We start from the raw sequence: 20,600 nt of genomic DNA, 5'->3' as shown, positions 1-20,600 counted from the left end.
ATGTACAGTGGGATGTAGGTGTATATAGTACAGTGCAGCATCGTGATTATATACAAAGAGCCCTAGTAGGCAATTCTCCGCCGTGACCGCAAATTGTATATCTTCTTCTCAGCGGGAGGCTCCTCGCTCTGCAGCCTTTTCTCCATCTCGATTTCCTTGTTCAGCATCTTCTCCCTCTCCCTATTCATATCCAATTGTTGCTCTTTCATCTGTTTCTTAATGCGCTCATCGCGCTGAGCCTTAGTCTTCTGGAACAATGTCTCTACTTCTCTGATGGCCGCTTTAGGATCGTCTTTGTGCTCAAGGAGATGTCCCTGGAGCTCAGCAACCGTAAGCTGTGCCGAGGGGATCTGTGCAGCAAAGTCACAGGCCAGCCTGTCGACGTCTCCAGATGTGATAATGGGCACCCGCTCCTCATTTTGGATCCGCACTACATGCCTCATAGTATGTAGAGGCGAATAAAATGTCTTGAAATAAGACTCAATCTCGTCACGTGTCGCGTACTTGAACTCGATGCGCATGTCCACCCGCCCGGGACGGATCAGTGCCGCATCCAACTTTTCGGCGTGGTTGCTCGTCATCATGAGAATGCGGCCTTCACTTGCATCCACACCGTCGATGGCATTGAGAAGAACAGATAGTGAAATGCCGTTTTGAGTAGGGCCGTGTCCAGGAATCATCATGTGCTGATTCATGTTGTCACGCCCAGGTGCCCGTGACTGTGTGATGTCCGTACAGTCCACATCCTCCATCAGAACGATACACCTCGAGGGCAAATCGGAGAAGAGTTGTCTGAAGCGGGTTTCGTTCAGACAAGACGAACTGGGGTCTATCACATAGATCGGTAGCTTCAGGTGTCCGGCAAGGGTATAACATAGACTGGTCTTGCCAGTTCCAGGCGGGCCATAAAGCAAATAGCCCCTGCGATACGGAAGCCCTCGCACCTCGTAGACAGCCTTGTTCATGAGGAATCTCTCGATATCAGCCAAGACACCAGCCTTGACCTCCTGGTCAAGCACCACACTGTCCAGCGGCCTCGGGGAACGCCCGTCACACGGCTGCCACTCCCCTCCTCGGGCACTCCAAATCTCGATCTTATCCTGGTCTTTGTCAAGCCACGCCTGCTGCGCCTCGGCAAGCAGCTGCTTGAGCATGCCTATGCCCCAATTACAGAACGGCAGTCCCCAGCAGGAAATGACGATTCGATCGCTGACCAACGTGTCTTCGCTGGTTTTGGTGCGCTGGAACTTGATCCAGCGCCAGAAACACCAAGAGAACCAAGGGCTGGCGTACAAGAAGCAGTGCTCCTGCGTGGAGGGGATGAAGTGCAAGGGCTGGGTGCTGCGTTTCTTGATGACCTTGCTCCACCATTCGTCGAAGTTGTCTCCTGGCCGATATTCAGGCTCGTCGTCGTCTTCGTTGGGGTCAAGGCTGGTTCTTATATTGACATACCGACCGCCGACCGTCAGCGCGTTGCTGGCAAGGAGATGCTTGGCTCTAGCCATAGACTTATGATGTATCACCCAGTACATGAGGTATCTGTATATGCTGTCCTGGCCTTCTACCTCGATCCTGCAAGTGAACGAGTCACGAAGATGTGCCAAGGCAGAGTTTAGTGGGGTCACAAACAAGTGCAGAACATGGTGCAACGCCATGCGGCCACAGATGATGATGAGGAAAATGAAACAATAAGGGGACAGGTCAATATTGAAGTTGGTAAATAGAAAACGAGACAGAAATGTGAATCCGGGCAAAGCGGACTCGAGCATGGCGTCTGGGGCCAGTGGCTCTGTTAAATTTGCGCACATGATGAGAAACTAATGCCAGTGGCGCTTGATTTGGGTCAGTCAATCGTCGTAGATACTGAATATGATGCTTGCTCAATGCCATGGTCTATGACCTGGAGGGCAAAAGAGGTTTTTATCACTATCGATGATAATGCTTCCATGTCGAAGTTGAATGTATCCTTAAAAGTCCTAAGCAGACAAAGAGCCTTTATCAAAATCAATGCCCACCCGTTCAATGTTTTTTATCCCAGATTGACAAGGGGCTCGGAGACAATAATGAGAAAGAGAATGATTGTTTTTGAAAGGCATTCTCAGTTTATTGTGCTTTGTATCTACTTATAGATGGGCATTCAGCGAGACCGCCAGGCCGCACGACACTACCCCCCGATAGATTCTCAAAAACATATCGGTTGTATGCAGGGACATCTCAATTCCTCATGCTCCAGGCACCATTACTTGCTTTGAACCACACCCCGATCAATGATCTGAGATATATCTGTCTCTAGAAGAGTAGACAACCTGCCACTACTTGGTTTTCGGCCTCTTATGGATGCGTTTGACTAGAGGCTGTCGAAACATCCCGAGGCCCGTCTCACAAGACGAGGTAGATACCAAATGCAAAGAGTTTCAAAGACGCATGATAGTAGTTTGGTCGAACCCCAGAGCATCCACTATTGTCTGAGTACTACGCACGCAGGGTTTCCGAGACGAGCGAGAGGTGACTAGGATCACAAGTCTATTCAAAAAGAAGGAAAAGAGAGACTCCCAGAGATCATCTGGCAAGTCATGTCCCATCCATCAGCGCGGCGGAGCCATTTAATGCACAAAAAAAATATAATACACGTATTCATTAACTTCAGATGTCGAGAGCAATAGCATAGCAAGATTCCGCACGTATCCAGCGATCAATAGTCGACCCGGTTCCCGGCCTGTCGGGCGACCTTCGTTTCACGGAGTTGGACGGAGGCATAGGGTATCCATTTTACATACTGCTCATCAATCATCAGCGACCTGCGGGATCCTGGCCAGGCTGACGGCCTGAGCGGTTGAGTTGACAAGGACTCGGTGTATCTCGAACTTACGGAGGGAGGAGGAGCTCGCCGAGGCTGCTGTGGAGGAAAGCAACGCCAACCTAATAAAAAAACAGTTAGTTCCTGGTTCCTATTGTAATTGAGCCTGTGAGATTTGGCACTTACGCCGAAGACAAGAAGGCTTCGAACGATGGTAGCGTTTTCGGCGGCAGTAAGTTCCTCGTAGGCGGTACTGAGGAAGCCCTTCTGGGGGCGACCGGAAACGACGCGCTGTCTGGGGACCATGATGTGAATGGGATGTGGGAGGTGGATGAGTGAACGTTGGAGCTTGACGGGGAGGGAGTCGTTGTAATACGTTGTAGAGATGAATGGAGTAAATGGAGTTGCGGTTGAGGGCAATGCGGAATGATGCCGGAGGCCGAGAAATCTTTCCATGCTTGGCAGCTGCGCCTTTAGCTTATCGCGGCACCCGTATCGGCTTGGGAGCTGCGGCGCGATCAGTCAATCTAGCAGCAGCAGTCAACGGTCGCAACTTGCTTGAATTGGTCAACAAGAGGAACTTATCTACTGGAATCTGGACTGATCGACCTGCATACCGCGTATTTACTTGATTTGAGTTGGTGGTGACGAAAGCCTCCGTTAAGTCCGCTCGCGCAAGCCGCAGCCATGACGAGCATCGATGAGCTCTTCAAGGTACAGAATCCATGATGACACTATGGTCCCAAAGGCTTGCTAACGTCTAAAGAAACCTTCATCTGCAGTGAGTTCAAAGCGCAAATTCGATGCCTCGAAAGATCCAAGTTCGTTACGAATACCCCTCCTTTCCCGCAGACGGTGCTGACGTTCAATGCAAGATGAGCTCTATAAAGCGGCTAAGCTGGACGCGGGTGGAGATGTTAAATCAAAAGGGAAGGCGGCAATAGTAAAAGAGGAAGGAGGCGACGCAGAGGACGACTATGCCGGCCCAGAATTACCCCCGGATTTCGAGGCCGAAGATGTCCCCGATGACGAAGAAGGTCGCTTTTTCGGCGGTGGTATGGAGCGCCAGACCGCTCAGGCTATGCAATACATTGACCAGCATGAAGAGGAAGAAGCATCGGTAAGGGTATAGCTCATGAAGCTGCATGGGGATGAGTGCTGATGTGGCTTAGCTGGAGAAATTTGACCTTGCCTGGGTGCGACGATTCGCCCTGAACTTCGAGAAGAAGATATCCAAGAATGCTGAGCTTCGCGGAAAATTCGAGAATGATCCTCAAAAGTGGGTTTTGATCTGGGTTGATCATGATACGGAAGAACAAATCTTGCTAAGCTTCCTAGGTTTATGGCTTCGGAGGCGGACCTCGATACTGAGATCAAGGGCCTATCGATTCTCTCCGAGCACCCCGAACTGTTCGAGGAATTTGCAAAGCTGGGCTGCGTTGGCTCACTCGTATCCTTACTCTCCCATGAGAACGCCGATATCGCGATCGATGCCATCCAGATCATTGGGGAATTGACTGACGAAGATGTGGAAGCTGAGCAGGAGCAATGGGACACACTTGTCAACGCTATGGTATATTCACTTGCATACCGAAGCTAGAAGCTTGCTGATAGTGGTAGTTGGATGCCGACCTTGTCGAACTACTAGCGCAAAACCTGTCTAGGCTAGACGAAGAATCCGAGGTTGACAGAGCAGGGGTATACTACGTGCTAAGTGAGTCCGCCGTCCTTCGGTAGCTCGACAAGTTACTAAGACCGCCCAAGATGTTCTTGAAAACCTCGCCTCGCAAGCGTCAATCGCAGAGAAGATAGGGGAGGACCCCAATGTTCTGCCTTGGCTCATATCTCGTATTCAGAAAAAGGAAAGGCCTGTGAGCCAGAATCAACAATACTCGGCTGAAATTCTGGCCATCCTACTACAGTCTACGGCCAAGAATCGCGAGAGGTTCGTGAGCTTGGACGGCGTGGAAGTTCTTCTTCAATTACTCAGCCAATATCGCAAGCGTGATCCAGAGAAAGATTCTGACGAGGAGGAATATGTCGAGAATTTGTTTGACTGTTTGATTTGCGTCGTTGATGAGGAATCAGGCAAGGACAAATTCCTGCAAAGTGAAGGAATTGAACTCGCTCAGATTATGCTGAAAGAAGGGAAGTTCAGTAAACAGAGAGCTTTACGAGTTCTGGATCATGCTCTAGGCGGTGCAGCAGGTGCAAGTGCTTGCGAGAGGTTCATCGAAGCAGCATGTTTGAGTACTGTATTTGGCATGTTCAAGCGCAAGGTATGCTATACTCTTCTCGTGAGTGCTCGGGCTGGGTTGACATTCAGCAGCAAGAGAACCAGACGGTCGAACATTTACTGGGCATTTTTGCTTCCCTCCTGCGCCTGCTACCGGGGGGGTCCGCGCCGCGTATACGTACGCTTGCCAAGTTCATGGAGAAGGACTATGAAAAGATCGAGAAACTCGTCAAGCTACGACGGGATTATGCTTCGAGAGTGTCTCCCGTCGAGCAAGCGGTTGAGAAGGAACGGAAAAGCTTCACACCAGAGGAACAGGAGGTCATGGCAAGCGAATGGTTATCCCGACGGTTTGACGCTGGGCTGTTTTCGCTTCAGGTTCGTCGCTCATACTCGACGCCAGTTTCATCCCCGTCCAGACACACTGACGCCTTTTGCAGCTCATTGACGTGATTCTGGCTTGGCTCGTCGCCGAAGATGATGGGGCTAAGAGGAAGATTGTTTCACTTCTCGCAGACCGAGATGAGGATTTGTCTTTGGTCAAAGCTACCTTACAAGGTATGGCAATTACACACCTCCTGTATTTCTCACTATGAGAACCAAGACTGACAATACTTTACATCTAGAGCAAGTAGAAGGTCTTTCGGAGGAAGATCCGGGGCAAAAGGACCATAAGGAGATGCTGGAGGCACTTCTTCAGTTTGTATGATGGGGATACAGAAGATCAATCTTGGTATAGCTGCTAGCAAACCATGAGCATTCACCCAGAATGCATAAGCATAGGAAGAGGGTGAGGAGAGGTCATTGTGGATGTATCTTGTATTGTAATGTAAAGTAACACCAAAGTGAATTCAATTCAATGGATAAATAACGATCACGTGATGGTGGTTCTTTGTTTCGGATTAGTGTTACTGTAGTTATGCCTTTGCCTTAAGTAGTTAACGACCCGTGACTAGCGGCGCCAGCAGCAGCAGGCGGTCGGGAGGGACTAGTGGCGGCTCTCTCTCTCTCTGCTCGCTCATCAAGTCAAGATCCATCATCGCCCGCCCGGAGACTTGAAGCACTTCCCCAGCTGCTTGCTCCCTTCACCAGCATCACCGGTGGCCTGGGTTTTTCAAACCTCATTATCTTCTTGAGGATCCCGGCTCTTTGATTGCTTCTGTCCTTGCCCATCTCGAAGTCTCACCCCCGGTGTCTACCCTCTGACATTAGCCCTTTGGCGACGTCGAGTGGGATATTTTCCGCCGAGCGCGTCGCGCCCTTTGCGCCTTCTTGAATCCTTGTCCTTTATTATTTCGCTAGGTCCGTGATCGATTATTCGTCAAGATGGCCGACTACGAAGATGCCTACGAGGATGAGTACTACGACGATATGGACGAGGGGATCACGTCGGAGGATTGCTGGACCGTCATCTCGTCCTTTTTCGACACAAAGGGTCTGGTTTCACAGCAGCTAGACTCTTTCGATGAGTTCATCTCGTCAACGATGCAGGAGTTGGTGGAGGAACAAGGCCAAGTGACACTGGATCAGACGCTCCCCCCCGCCGAAGATGAAGTCGACCCGGTTGTTGTCCGCCGATACGAGCTCAAGTTCGGAACCGTCATGCTCTCCCGCCCCTCCGTGACGGAAGGTGATGGTGCAACGACCATCATGCTGCCGCAAGAGGCTCGTCTACGTAACCTTACATATGCCAGTCCTCTATACCTGGGTGTTACCAAGAAGATCATGGAGGGTCGGGAACGTCTGATTGCCGACCGGGATGAGGATGAGATGGGTGACCCGAGCGAGGATCGCAAAGCTCATGGCACCTATCTTTCGTGGGAGCAGAAGGAACTACCCGCTGACCAAGCTAAGGAGGAGACGGTGTTCATCGGAAAGGTGCCCATCATGCTCAAGTCCAAGTACTGTATCCTTAAGGACTTGAGCGAACAGGCTCTCTACAACTGGAATGAGTGCCCTTACGACTCGGGCGGTTACTTCATCATTAATGGCAGTGAGAAGGTTCTGATTGCCCAGGAACGCAGTGCTGGCAACACGGTCCAGGTTTTCAAGAAGGCGCCACCCAGTCCCACACCTTATGTTGCTGAAATTCGCAGTGCTGTCGAGAAGGGTTCGCGGCTTTTGTCACAATTGTCTCTGAAGCTGTTCGCGAAAGGTGATAGTGCCAAGGGTGGATTTGGTCCCACGATTCGGTCGACACTGCCCTACGTGAAGACCGATATTCCAATTGTGGTTGTTTTCAGAGCTCTCGGAGTGGTCTCTGATGAAGATATCCTGAACCACATTTGTTATGACCGCAACGACACACCTATGCTGGAGATGCTGAAGCCATGTATTGAAGAAGGTTTCGTCATTCAGGACCGCGAGGTCGCACTTGACTTCATCGCCAAGCGTGGGTCTTCCCAGTCCAGCATGAACCACGAACGCCGTGTCCGTTATGCTCGTGAGATCATGCAGAAAGAGTTCCTCCCGCATATTTCCCAGAGCGAAGGTAGTGAGACGCGGAAAGCCTTCTTCTTGGGTTACATGGTGCACAGACTTCTCCAGTGTGCTCTGGGTCGCCGGGATGTCGACGACCGTGATCATTTCGGTAAGAAGCGCCTGGACTTGGCCGGTCCTCTTCTTGCGAACCTTTTCCGAGTCTTGTTCACCCGCGTCACCCGCGATCTACAGCGGTATGTTCAGCGGTGCGTGGAGACGAACAGAGAGATTTACCTGAACATTGGTATAAAGGCTAGCACCTTGACGGGAGGATTGAAGTATGCTCTTGCTACGGGTAACTGGGGCGAGCAGAAGAAGGCAGCTAGCTCCAAGGCCGGTGTGTCTCAAGTGCTCAGTCGTTACACTTACGCCTCCACCTTGTCCCATCTTCGCCGAACCAATACACCCATCGGGCGAGACGGAAAGATCGCCAAGCCTCGTCAGCTTCACAACACTCATTGGGGCCTGGTGTGTCCGGCTGAAACCCCTGAAGGTCAAGCTTGTGGTTTGGTCAAGAACTTGGCTCTCATGTGCTACATCACTGTCGGTACGCCCAGCGAGCCTATCATTGATTTCATGATTCAGCGTAATATGGAAGTCCTCGAGGAGTTCGAACCTCAAGTGACACCGAACGCTACCAAGGTGTTCGTCAACGGTGTCTGGGTTGGTATCCATAGAGACCCCGCTCACCTTGTCAACACGATGCTTTCCCTTCGTCGCCGCAACATGATTTCGCACGAGGTCAGTCTGATTCGAGACATTCGTGAGCGGGAGTTCAAGATTTTCACCGATGCTGGACGTGTCTGCCGACCGCTCTACGTCATTGACAATGACCCGAAGAGTGAAAACTGCGGCTCTCTGGTGCTCAACAAAGAACACATCCGCAAACTGGAACAAGATAAAGACCTGCCTCCAGACTTGGATCCAGAAGACCGCCGCGATCGTTACTTTGGTTGGGATGGCCTGGTGAAGTCTGGTGTAGTGGAGTACGTCGATGCTGAAGAAGAAGAGACCATCATGATTTCCATGACTCCGGAAGATCTCGAAATTTCCAAGCAACTCCAGGCTGGTTATGCTCTTCCGGATGAGGAACTACACGATCCGAACAAGCGTGTACGCTCCATTCTGAGTCAAAAGGCGCACACTTGGACTCACTGCGAGATCCATCCCAGTATGATCCTTGGTGTTTGTGCCAGTATCATTCCCTTCCCAGATCACAACCAGTCTCCCCGTAACACCTATCAGTCCGCTATGGGTAAACAAGCCATGGGTGTCTTTTTGACGAACTTTGACCAACGTATGGAGACGATGGCCAACATCCTTTACTACCCTCAAAAGCCCCTGGCCACAACGCGGTCCATGGAATTCTTGCGATTCCGTGAGCTCCCGGCTGGTCAGAACGCTATTGTTGCTATCGCTGTCTACTCTGGTTATAACCAGGAAGATTCCGTCGTGATGAACCAGAGCAGTATCGATCGTGGTTTATTCCGCAGTCTCTTCTACCGTACTTACACCGACAGCGAGAAAATGGTGGGATTGCAAGTCATTGAACGCTTCGAGAAGCCGATGAGATCGGACACCCTCGGCATGCGGAAGGGAACCTATGATAAGCTCGACGAGGACGGCATCATCGCCCCGGGTGTTCGTGTCTCCGGTGACGATATCATCATCGGTAAAACCGCACCTCTGGCTCCAGACGCGGAGGAGTTGGGCCAACGGACCAAGGCGCACACCAAAACGGACGCCTCCACTCCCCTCAGAAGCACGGAGAATGGTATCGTGGACCAGGTGTTGGTATCTACGAGTAACGACGACCTGAAGTTCGTCAAGGTACGCATGAGGACGACCAAGGTGCCCCAAATTGGTGACAAGTTCGCCTCGCGTCACGGACAGAAGGGTACCATTGGTATCACCTATCGTCAAGAGGATATGCCATTCACGCGTGAGGGTGTGGCTCCCGACTTGATCATCAATCCTCACGCCATTCCTTCTCGTATGACAATTGCCCACTTGATTGAGTGTCAGCTTAGTAAGGTTTCTGCGCTACGTGGATTTGAGGGTGACGCCACACCATTCACTGACGTCACGGTCGACTCAATTTCTCGTCTTCTTCGTGAACACGGTTACCAATCTCGTGGATTTGAGGTGATGTACAACGGCCACACTGGACGGAAGATGGTGGCCCAGGTCTTCTTGGGGCCGACCTACTACCAGCGTCTGCGCCACATGGTGGACGACAAGATCCATGCCCGTGCACGCGGGCCTACGCAGATCCTGACGAGACAACCTGTGGAGGGTCGTGCCCGTGATGGTGGTCTTCGATTCGGAGAAATGGAGCGCGATTGTATGATTGCGCACGGAGCCAGTGCCTTCTTGAAGGAGCGGTTGTTCGATGTGTCCGACCCCTTCCGCGTGCATATCTGCGATGACTGCGGCTTAATGACCCCGGTTGCGTAAGTTTGACGATGCTTCCCTGACTAGCTGACTAGTTGACTCTAGTGGACGGACCATGCTAACGGAGATTCTGCAGAAAACTCAAGAAAGGTCTATTCGAGTGCCGACTGTGCAACAACAAGCACCGTATTTCGCAGGTGCATATCCCATATGCAGCCAAGCTTCTGTTCCAAGAGCTGGCCTCGATGAACATTGCCGCTCGCATGTTTACCAACCGGTCTGGAGTGTCCGTGCGGTGAGAGAGAACAAGGAATACCATCCATGTATATCAGTTGAATCTCTTTTTCTTTTCTTTTTTTTCCCCTCTATCTTCTCACCCCCGCCTCTCTATATCATGATAATTTCCTTTCTTGTCTTCCGGTGTTTTTTTCCCCTTTTTTTCTTTTTATTTTTTCCCCATTGAATATGCTTCCCATCCTTCTCCACCATCAAAATCTGCGATATCAACCGAAGACCCGACTGATTCGGCATTTTCCGGCGTACAAAGGATCTGAGGGTTGTGATTCCTTTTTTGTTTGTTTGTTTTTTTTTTTTTTTTGGCGGATGATGATGAGTGAGCAGCGAAGGGGTTGGGATTACGATATACTTTGCTGTACTTGACTGAATAAAGGGTGGCATTGGAGCCGAATCAATAATCAGCCGTGTTGGTGTAGGTGAAGGATGTGTGTGCCCATGGCATGCACGTCTGCATATTCCCCCTCTTCGCCATGCAGTCCCCCCCACCCGGACTGTCCGTGATAATGGAGACGGGCGTAGTGATAAGTGAGAGGCATTGAAGCATCCACCAGTGAGGGAGCAGACTTTGACCCTCTATAAGTCTATTCTGGGCTTCCCCTCCTCGGTCTGGTGAACTTTAACTTCCATGTTGTGAATGATGGGTGACGATAGTGCAGAGGAGGGTGATGGAGGAGAATGTTATAGGTTGATATAGGTTGGAGAGGCTGGCAGTGGTTGCTGGCTGGGCGGCAAGCAATGGCTTCTGTATGGCTGAAGGCTCGGAGACGGGCTGGCGGCGCAGGCCAATCGAACCCTGGACTTACCCGCTGCTGGGGTGTGACAGAGTGACGGTGGACGGTGGACGGTGGACGGTCTGCAAACCCACCTGCACCAGGCACGGTCGCTATTCCTAGTGCAGGTAATTACCTACCTCCTCCAGGAGGCTACCTACCTACTCAGTACTGAGTACGGAATAATGAGTACAGGTATTGTCCACCCACCACCACCTTTCATGTGGACTCCTCCTCCCTCATAAAAGAGCCTTCTTACCCGCCGGGCCCTCGTTGGCCTTCCCCTACTTTTCCCTTTCCTCTTTTCTTTCTTCAGCAAGCTAGTCTTGTCTGTTCTGCCTGTGGTTTTGGAAGTATCTTGTGCACTGGTTGCACTTGTTTGTTTGTTGTTCCTTCATCTTCATCTTCATTTTATACTTCCCTTAATATCACCCACCTACCAAAACAAAAAAACCCAGAACCATCCGAGAGCTGTGCTCCTGGATGTTCCCTTGTTGTCTTGCTTCAATTCGCACAGGATACTTCTAAACTGTACAAACTTCCAACGGTTCAATACATTGTCGCCGGTCGACAATAGTGTTTGTTCCCGATTTGCTTCCAGCTCAGACAAACTTGCTCGCCTTACAACTTAATCTTCTTTCTGCCTTTTTTTTACGTGTCGAGGACTGGATCCCCGTCAAGCTTAACGCTTTGTTGTCTTGCACAGCCAACGAACCAACCGCTCAGCAATCCGCCGCAGCACGAGGCTGAATCGAATTGACTCTGGCAGTCACTTCGCCCCAACAACATTAGCATCGCCATCGTCGACACGATCATTTATTATATTCCTTTCTACCATAATCTAATCTTTTAGTATAATTCTGGTTCGAGTCAATTGCATACTATCGCCATAATGTCGTCCGTTCAGCTCAAGTTCTCTCTTCGGACCTCCTCCAATGTCAAGACCGTCCACCTGGTCGGTTCGTGGGACAACTACTCCCGCCAGATCCCCCTCTCGCGCGATGAGAACAAGTCCGGCTCGTGGGTGGGCAAGTTCCGCTTCCAGACTTCCATGCTCAAGTTGGGTGGCCGGTACTGGTACTACGTCGGTGATCCTGCTTCCTTCTCTTCTAATGACACACCTTACTGACTAACTCACTACAGTATATCATGGATGGCTATCACGTCTCCCATGACCCTGCTGTTGAATATACGGTGGAGCCCACCACTGGCCGCAAACTCAACATCCTGGATGTTCCCGGCGGCAAGTCCTCCAGCTCTTCCTCAGCCCCTAGTAAGAGCCACCGTCGGACTTCGGTGGCCTCGGAAGTGGTCAAGGGCCGGGCTCTCTCGCCATCCAAGATCCAGCACCCCAAGCCCTCCAAGCCCTACGCCTCTCGCCAGATCCGGGAGACCGACTTTGTCGGTGGGCCTCCCACCATGGACGATCTGACCCGGCGGTTTGCGGGATCCCGTCTCTCGGACGACTACTCCCTCTCCAACAGCCCGCCCAGCTCTGCGGGCAGCTCGCTGTCGTCCCGCTCCTCGGGCAGTACCTCTCCCTCGTCGCTCAGTTCCATGAGTGACCCCCCGACCCCGATCTGCCGGTGTGAGCGCTATGGGATCACCCGCAAGGGAGACCGTGTCAAGCTCGACTGTGGAGGCAGTCGCTGCGGGTATGTGACCGAGTCCTCGGAGGCGAGTTGCTCCGAGTCGGAGGACAGTGATGAGGAGTACAGACGGGCTCGGAGTGCCGTCAGAAGGCAGGGAATTGTTGTCCGGAGATAGTCTCATTGTCTGTGACGTGATGAAGGAATAATGTTGATTCTCATCGATCAACTCATGCGCACTGTCAGGATCGGTTACTGTATCCCTGATGGTGTGCTGGCAGCGTGACGCGGAGCAGACTACTCATTTTGGTTTGGGACCGGACCGATTTATACTAAAATGAACCGTGTAACATGTTGCCCCTGGGACGGGGCAACGTGGACCACAGATCTGGCACTCGAAGAGGCTCACAGAAAACCCACAAAAAAAAAGAAAAGAAAAAGAGAGAGAAGGTCAGGGGACAGTGCCAGACTCTGGGCTCTGCTACGGACGAGCCGGTCTCGCTTCGCAGTGGAGGTGATGGTTGGAGGGAGGCGAGGAGTGTCCTCGTTGAAGGGGGGTGAAAAAGAGACAGTAGGTGGGGATTGAAGAAAGAGGAAAGCAAGTTGAGGTTGTTGTGAGAGTGGTGGTCAGGAGTGAAGAACAACGGAAATATCCGCTCTCTACTAGAAACGGCAGTATAGCCAGGCGGATGGAACGACGATAGGATGAGTGGTCCCGGCAAGGCCTTACCACCAATGTCCTGACAAGTCCTACATTGATGAGCCGGGGCATAAATGATGAAGTGATGATTTGATGGTCTAACTTATCAATGCCTACTTTATGACTGCAATCGATGGTGCGCGTAACCATTTGTAGGAGGTATTGCTTGGTAGTTGAGATGAGTGGAGGAGATTATATAAGAAAATGCGAAAACAACTAGCACCGAGTATGTACGGCAATCCGGTGGTGGTACAGTACCTTGATGGCTTCCACAAACAGCCACAAAAACTCGACACCTAATGTGAAATACAGTACTGTGTGGTGTAGTGACTTCATTGGGGCGGCCAGGGCCATTTCCCCAAGACACTAACTTTTGAACAGTCTCGCCTGGCGAATTGCAGCTCCAGTTCTGTGCCAGGTTTGCTCATCTGGACGGTCAGCCCTACAGCCCTGTGCGAGGTCCAGAAATTACCTCATAATGCATAGCGAACCAGGACCCCTTAGTCTTCCTTTGGTAGGGAGTACGAATCTTTCTTCTAGTCACAACAATGAAGAAGCTTTGGTTCATCAATTAATGATAAAAATAATAATAATGGTGGGAAATTATGATAATCATAAATAACACATTCAATGAGGGGATGCGAGGAAGCATTCCGATATTCCGAGAATGATGATAGATCCACGAACCATGAATTGAGAACTTAGAAGATTGTTGCCTGATACGGTGGCTGAACTGGTGCCGGAACAGAAGAAGCAGGCCAATTGACGGCGGACGGGCACGTTTGTTTCTATTCTTGCCGAGTTCAGCCCTACGCCATGGTTTTTATCCACTCTTCTTCCACTCTTCTTCCACTGCTCTTCCACTGCTCTTCCACTAGTACGACTAATTCCATCAGCCGGTTCAACACTCGGTTTTTCCCACCAAAACTGACTTGATTACTATCACCGAGCAATGGACATCGCTTATGGTCAATCTACCAAACCTGCTTGGTCCAATCCCCGGCAGGCTTGATCGAGAACGGGGCTGCTTGTCGTCCTGCATATCCTGCAGCCTTACGGCCGGTCACTCCCCTCCTTTCTCTCTTTCCATCTCCCTCCCCTCTTTCGGAGAACACCCGACCCATTGAAAGAGATGCTCTGGCTCTTGACTCCTGAGGAACAAGGCGTTCCAGCTGAACCTGGTGGATAACACTACTACGTAGCTGGTCCGTGAGGTTCAGCCTGACCGGGAATTGTCTCCCCCTCCCCACTGATCGACTACTTTCACCTCTGCCCTATGAGGCGGGCCTACCTGGGGACTCGACCACCAATCTGCACGCTTGTTTTTCGCCTGCATTCTATCATTCCGTCCGTCTCTTCTTCTACTCTTTCCTTTCCTTCCCTTCCCTTCCCTTCCCTTCCCTTCCCACCTTTTCTCTTCTTGCTTTCCTGCCCACCCCTCCGACCCTTCTTCTCGGTCATGCTACCATCCCTCAGTGCTCTTTCCCCTGTGGCTTCACCAATTCTTGTTTAACCTTGACGGTTCTGCTTTTCGCTTGTAACCTCCTTGTTCTTCATCTTCAATATCCCCCGTGATGGAAGAGGTCGGCTCGAAGAGCTCTCAAGCAATTATCCATTAACGGCCGCGGTCTCGGTTTATGGACCCCTCGCATTGGAGTCTACTGTTGTCCTCTGTGCGTTACCGAAAACAACTTAGAATGCCGGGTTGTGCTTTCTCGGCAGTGTCGACTTTTCTTGATCTTTGCATCCGCTTATGATTGAGTCCTTTCTGTGAACATGCTCCTGGGTAGCCTAAACAGTCAGGATTCTTTCATTCAAACATACTGCAGGCCACCGTTGTCAATCGCACCGAAGTTACTGTCAGCTGTCGCGTCGTGCGACTAGCTACCATTCTTTGATCGTTTTATCGTCTGCCTTCCTTCCACACATATCGCAGCGCACGCAGGACGTCAGATCCGCCGTTTTGTTCTAGACCACCTACGTCTTTCAATTTATTACCCACTACCATAATACTCAGTCATCATGTGCTATAAACTCGTGGAGCGATTCGCAGCTTGCCGGTGTCTCTACTTCCAGCACGCGGTTGACCCGTGTGAAGCCTACGGTCAGCGCGGCCACTCGGTTCAGGAAAAAGTCGTCCTGGTCGGATACGCCTGCGCTCAACACTCAATCAAATTCAACAGCGGCATTGCAAGCAACCTAAGAACGCCTCAGGACTCAGGGTATTCCAGTAGCAAGAGTTGAATCCGGCAGGGTATGATGGACAACCATAGGATGGCAACTTTCACTCTGGGCTCAGCAGCTGCCCTCAAGGATGTTGTCCTTGACGCGTCTTACCATCTATCAGGCTGCGACCTTCATCTCTACTCCTTTAAAGTTCGATTCAGTCAGGATTTGGCAGGCTCCTCCCAAACTTGTGTCTTTGGAAGATACTCTTAGTTTTTCGATATTTTGACGTGCCGGGGTGGCTGCGCTCTCCGGTCGCTTCACCCACCTAATGTCTTCGTTTATAAACTTCGTTTCCCGTCGCTTCATTGGTTCTGTACACGTTCGTGCATGCACACAAGCTCATCCAGAATTAGCATAGCGAAGCGGTTTTTGTTGTGCTGCTGTGTTGCATCACTATGGCATGAGGGAGACGCACTGTGGCTAAGGGCTCTTTCATTGCCTAGATGATGAGATATTCATTTTAGAGGAGGAGTCGTGGAAGTGGAATCCTACCACTTGAGGAAGCGTATCAGGAATACGTTAATGGGGCCGGCATTAATCGCTCGGTACTTTTCTTGTATACTAAATACCACGTACCTGTTTTTGGCTCGAACATTCAGCTAGTATAATACACTCATGGGTATCACGTACTTCATTCTTCTGCATTTCTCTGCTCTAGAACTTTTGTCAACAATAGAATAGTGGCTTGGAAGTATATAAGAAATAGCACACAGCTGCAACTTTCATGGTGTTTACCTCTTAGTAATCAGCCTTTTTTCGACCACGGAACATCGAAATTCCGGCGTGTCTCTATCGATTGTCTCGACTGTGATCGATAAGCAACGAAGCATCCTGAACTTTCCGAATCCCTTGCGACTATCGATCTCCCATTGCGCTGTCGTCTCGATCAACCACACCAGCACCGAACCACGCATTGCAGTGTTAGCACCACGAACCGCAACCTCCCAACCACAGTGAGCACATGGTGCTGAAGTTACAGCATCCAACTGTGCTTCAGCATTGAGACCGGGGGCAGCCAGCGTGAAGGATGTCGCAATTACAAGAGGACCCCGCCACGGTGCTCGAACAATTCGTGCACGATGTGGCCAACTTGCCCGCCGAAATCAATCACCTGATGGAGGAGATTCAAGCCAAAGACAAGACCATCCAAGAATGCCGGACGACCATTAACTCGCGCGACACCAGTCTGCAGAAATTCATCAAGCTCAACGGCAGCCTGACGCCCAACCCGAAGGAGGAGCAATACAGCAAGACCATCCTCCAGAATCTCGACAAATCGCAACTCCTGCAAGACGAGAAGATCCAGCTCAGCGAAAAGGCCTGCGTCCTCCTGGACCGACAGATCAAGCGCCTGGACATCGCGATCCACAAACTCCAAAGCAACGGCATGCTCTCGAACGACCCCCCGCTCCCTTCCCTCTTCAACAACAAAGACCAATACCGCGACCCCCCGCGCATCTTCTTCCCGGACGCCACCGTTGACGCCGCCGCGGCCGCCGCTGCATCCTCATCCCCGACCGCACACGCCACCAACGGCGGCGGCGGCGGGTCCGCCTCCGCCTCCGGCGGCGCGGCGAACCTCATCCTGGGCGCAACCCAACGCCTGAACCAGTCCCTCGGCCGGAACGCCACGACCGCCGCTGCGGCCGCCGCCATGCTGAGCTCCCCGTCCGCCGCGCGCTCCTCCGCCCCCGCCACCCCGTCGGGCACCGTGCACTTCCAGCAGCGGCACCAGCGCGAATCCTCCGCCGGCGCCGTCGAGAACAAGCGCCGCCGGCTGAACGCCTCCCTGGGCACCCTCCCCGCCGCGTCCTCCAACCTTCGTCAATCCTCGCTGGGGCCCGGTACCCCGAAAGGCGGGGGCACGCCCGCCTCCAGCCGCGCCGGCAGCGCCGGGCCCCGCAGCTCCGCCTCGACCACGAAGAAGGTCCTCACGAAGAAGGTCGCGCCGCACCAGCAGCTCAAGAAACTCAAGACCGGCAGCGGAGGCGGCGGCGGTGGCGGCGGTGGCAGCAGCGGGTTGAACGGGAAACACAGCAAGCGATCCTCCAGCGCCAGCGGCCGCCTCAAAATCACCAAGAAATCCTCCCCTTCGTCCTCGGCGACTGGGCCCGGTGGTCATGGTGGTGGTGAAGACGACGAGGACGATTCCCTGCTCAGCAGCGCCGACATGTCGGACTCGGAACATGCCGACCTCCGCGGTGGCGCCGGGGTGGGCGGCGGCGGCGGCGGCGGGGAGAACGATCTGGACGAAGAGGAGGACGAGGATGAGGGCAACGAGGATACCAAGGTGTATTGCACGTGTCGCAGCGTCAGCCATGGTGACATGGTGGCGTGCGACAACGAGGATTGCGAGTTCGAGTGGTTCCATTGGAAGTGTGTCGGGTTGACCCGGGAGCCCGTGGGCAAGTGGTATTGTCCGCAGTGTTCGGCGAAATTGGGGGCGTGATTTTTTTTTTCTTGGAGGCTGCTTTCGGTGTTTGGGTGTTGTCTTTATACCCTTTTACTTTCTTAGTTAGTCTTTAAGTCGTGGAATTAGGTCTAGTAGCCCTTGATGGAATATGTGATTAGTTCCGTGGGTTTGGAGGTGTTATGCTCATTGATGTGGTCTTAAGCGGCAACATGCATCAAGCGGTGGTGGTATGCTTGACTACATACCTGAGATCAAATCAAGCTGATCTACAATTCCGGGCCGGGGTCTTAGTATTATGGGCTGCAAACCTAGGGATAATTGCATCCATCCCGGTATTCAGCGGCCTCACCTAGAGATACGAAGAGAGATGTAGTGGGTAGTGGGTACTATAAAAATGTAGATAGGAATTGATTCTTATCCCTCGACTTCTTTTGCCTCGAATTTATATGCGGAGTATAGAACCTCTTGTTGTTGAACAAAAGACAAAAAGACAGACCATGCATCGACATATGACTCTGGCCCCCTCGTCCCACATCCACTATCAGACACTGGAGTGTGGAGACACAAGCAGAAAAGTAATAATTAACACAAAAGACGCCATCGCTATGCAGAAGCAAAAGCAAAACAAGATCATCGCCCAGCCTCCGCGTAAGAGTTAGGTGTCCCCTTTCTTTATGGATCCGCAAAAAGACTGGTATACAGTAAGTAAGTCAGGTAAGGTATAATAAAAAGTGGTTTGATAAATGATGTGTCGGTGGGGGAATAATCCAAGAACAGAAATGAAAAAAAAAAATGGGAGGTGAAGGAAAAGGAGGTAAGAGATATAGATCGAAGTTAAGCCATGCACACGGGAGAGATGGAAGATTAACCGATCACTGCTTTATTTTCACACACTCTCTCTTCTCTCAAAATCCCAGGGCTTTTTCTAACCAGGGATCGAAGTATTCGCAACTTTCCGGGCTGACAGCTCCACCGGGCGCGCAGAGCTTGAAGACCGGACAATGACCGCACGGGGCTTCTGTCATGCCGTTGCGGACGAGACGGTCGTCGATGCCGGAGTCCTCGCCGGGGGGCTTGCGCGCCTGCTGCGACTTGACCTGTGCGGGGGTCTTGACGGAGCGGTAGACCTCGCCGTTGTTGAGGGCGACCAGCTTGTTGTCGTAGCAGAGCATCTCCAGGAGCTGGGTGATGCTCTCCTCGCCCAGTCGGACGGGGGTGATGCCGCTGGCGTTGACGGCGGCCGTCAGCTCGGGGATGGTCGGGTAGCCCTGATACCCGGCGGGGAAGGGGATGTATTCCTTTTGCGGTTGGGCGTCGGTTTCGTGCGGGTTGTGACTGATGATCCCATTCCCGTCGGCGGTCTTGAGGCGCTTGTTGTTGCGATGGTGGACGGCGGGCACCTCGTACCAGCTCTTCTGGCTGACCTTCCACTCGATGAACCCGGCGACGCTGTTGATGAAGTTCTCGTCCAGCACGCCGTCCGTGAACCAGGCCCCGCCCGTCACGTCCTCGCTGGGGGCCAAGCCCGCCAGCATGTACATCTTCCGGCTGGGGAACTTGACATTGTGCACGCTCTTGATGTAATTCTTCCCTTCGAGCGACTTCAGGCACCGGTCCAGGATCGACTTGTGCAGGTTCGTGCGCGTGCCGATCGCGCGTACCCAGATGCCGGACCGCCCGGTCGAGTGGATGACATTGTAGACTAAACTCTCGTCGGGGCTGAGATTCTGCAGTCTGCGGGCGGTTCGTTCGTGTTAGTTTCGAATTCAATTGCCGGATTTGGGAGGGCTCATACTTCTCTGCATCCTCCCGGGAGATAATCTTCCACGCCAATCGATCATTCTTTCCCTGGAGCAGGCGGAACAGTTTCTGGTCGACGAGCGATTGAGTGCATTGCAGGAGGAGGGCGAGGTCATTCTTGGGGACGATCCCCAGTCCGAGAAGATCTTGCTGGTAGAAGAGATGGTCGGACGGGAAGTTTCTCAAGCAGGCGTCGTAGAGTCGGGCGCAAAGCTCGCTCACTGAAGAGCCAGCTGAGGAGGCCATTGTTTGCGGCGGTTTCAATCTAATTTCGGAGTATTGGGGAGTGGGAGAGGGTTGTAGTTCGTGGTGGTGGGCGCGGCGGGGAAAAGGTGAGGGGGAGATCTTGTCCGAAATGTCTCACACACTGTGTTGGAAGGAAACTATCACCGGAAAGGCTTATGGAAGGGCATGATCAGAAGCGCGCGCCGGGGGTTTTTGTTTTTGGACTGGTTGAAGAAAGGTGGGCGGGGAGAGGTTCAATTCAAGTCCCCAACTGTGAAAAGCTAGCTTTTAATAATAAGTACCAAGTAGTGACTGGAAGGAATGAGCGCAAAAGAACAATTCGATGACGGCGGGAAAAAGAAGATGTTTTGCGGCCTTTCTTTCTCTTTCGGGCTTGGCCTCACATGCATGGAGGCCTGAGGCTTCAGGCTAACACTAACACAAGTGACAGCTGTTTCTGCCTTGTTGTGGCCTGAGGCTGTGCGTACGTACTGTAACGGAAATTTCGAGAAGCTCCCGGCAGAGCTCAGGCCGTAGTTTAAACTGGCACTGGCTCCCCCGGCGGCTCTCAACTCCCTCCTCCTCCCTCAGAACCATCATCCCTCATTTCTTCCACCCTCACTTCTTTCTCATTCCCCCCCCCCCCAAAACCTACTGTCACCTGTCTTA

General features: G+C 52.1%; 7 protein-coding genes across 7 annotated transcripts; 4 read left to right on the top strand and 3 right to left on the bottom strand.

The window, feature by feature from the left end:
* Window positions 1-212: 212 nt before the first annotated feature.
* Window positions 213-1,772, bottom strand: BO95DRAFT_320558 (BCS1 and AAA domain-containing protein; the record flags this gene model as incomplete). Its single annotated transcript, XM_025581788.1, has 1 exon — window positions 213-1,772. A coding segment is annotated over one exon (1,560 nt), but the record flags the coding sequence as incomplete, so codon positions are not given.
* A 791-nt stretch (window positions 1,773-2,563) lies between these two features.
* BO95DRAFT_439376 (putative TOM core complex subunit Tom6) lies at window positions 2,564-3,164 on the bottom strand. Its single transcript, XM_025585720.1, has 3 exons — window positions 2,984-3,164; window positions 2,870-2,919; window positions 2,564-2,776 (listed from the first exon to the last, which is right to left on the bottom strand). The coding sequence occupies exons 1-3, from the start codon at window positions 3,101-3,103 to the stop codon at window positions 2,770-2,772; spliced, it is 177 nt and encodes a 58-aa protein (XP_025445971.1). The 5' UTR covers window positions 3,104-3,164; the 3' UTR covers window positions 2,564-2,769.
* Window positions 3,165-3,342: 178 nt separating this feature from the next.
* Window positions 3,343-10,598, top strand: BO95DRAFT_471014 (DNA-directed RNA polymerase II core subunit RPB2). Its single transcript, XM_025589556.1, has 21 exons — window positions 3,343-3,511; window positions 3,564-3,618; window positions 3,673-3,917; window positions 3,970-4,076; window positions 4,136-4,370; window positions 4,418-4,511; window positions 4,562-5,076; window positions 5,127-5,411; window positions 5,474-5,591; window positions 5,880-5,946; window positions 6,214-6,315; window positions 6,336-6,339; window positions 6,360-8,786; window positions 8,820-8,933; window positions 8,955-9,044; window positions 9,075-9,186; window positions 9,211-9,334; window positions 9,356-9,411; window positions 9,439-9,819; window positions 9,844-9,967; window positions 10,045-10,598. Exons 1-21 carry the CDS (start codon window positions 3,485-3,487, stop codon window positions 10,205-10,207), a joined length of 5,445 nt encoding a protein of 1,814 aa, XP_025445970.1. The 5' UTR covers window positions 3,343-3,484; the 3' UTR covers window positions 10,208-10,598.
* A 1,269-nt stretch (window positions 10,599-11,867) lies between these two features.
* esdC (GTP-binding protein EsdC) lies at window positions 11,868-12,742 on the top strand (the record flags this gene model as incomplete). Its single annotated transcript, XM_025588002.1, has 2 exons — window positions 11,868-12,059; window positions 12,119-12,742. The coding sequence occupies 2 exons, from the start codon at window positions 11,868-11,870 to the stop codon at window positions 12,740-12,742; spliced, it is 816 nt and encodes a 271-aa protein (XP_025445969.1).
* Window positions 12,743-15,005: 2,263 nt separating this feature from the next.
* BO95DRAFT_285104 (uncharacterized protein) lies at window positions 15,006-15,557 on the top strand. Its single transcript, XM_025581682.1, has one exon. The coding sequence runs from the start codon at window positions 15,287-15,289 to the stop codon at window positions 15,506-15,508; it is 222 nt and encodes a 73-aa protein (XP_025445968.1). The 5' UTR covers window positions 15,006-15,286; the 3' UTR covers window positions 15,509-15,557.
* A 784-nt stretch (window positions 15,558-16,341) lies between these two features.
* Window positions 16,342-18,320, top strand: BO95DRAFT_439371 (putative PHD finger domain protein). The gene has a single exon (XM_025585719.1). The coding sequence runs from the start codon at window positions 16,521-16,523 to the stop codon at window positions 17,940-17,942; it is 1,422 nt and encodes a 473-aa protein (XP_025445967.1). The 5' UTR covers window positions 16,342-16,520; the 3' UTR covers window positions 17,943-18,320.
* A 491-nt stretch (window positions 18,321-18,811) lies between these two features.
* On the bottom strand, window positions 18,812-19,952 carry BO95DRAFT_460142 (RPC34 RNA polymerase subunit family protein; the record flags this gene model as incomplete). Its single annotated transcript, XM_025588708.1, has 2 exons — window positions 18,812-19,640; window positions 19,702-19,952. The coding sequence occupies 2 exons, from the start codon at window positions 19,950-19,952 to the stop codon at window positions 18,812-18,814; spliced, it is 1,080 nt and encodes a 359-aa protein (XP_025445966.1).
* Window positions 19,953-20,600: the final 648 nt, after the last annotated feature.

Source organism: Aspergillus brunneoviolaceus (assembly GCF_003184695.1).
Source record: "Aspergillus brunneoviolaceus CBS 621.78 unplaced genomic scaffold BO95scaffold_9, whole genome shotgun sequence".
Taxonomy (NCBI): domain Eukaryota; kingdom Fungi; phylum Ascomycota; class Eurotiomycetes; order Eurotiales; family Aspergillaceae; genus Aspergillus; species Aspergillus brunneoviolaceus.
This window is presented reverse-complemented; position numbering and strand designations above follow the sequence as displayed.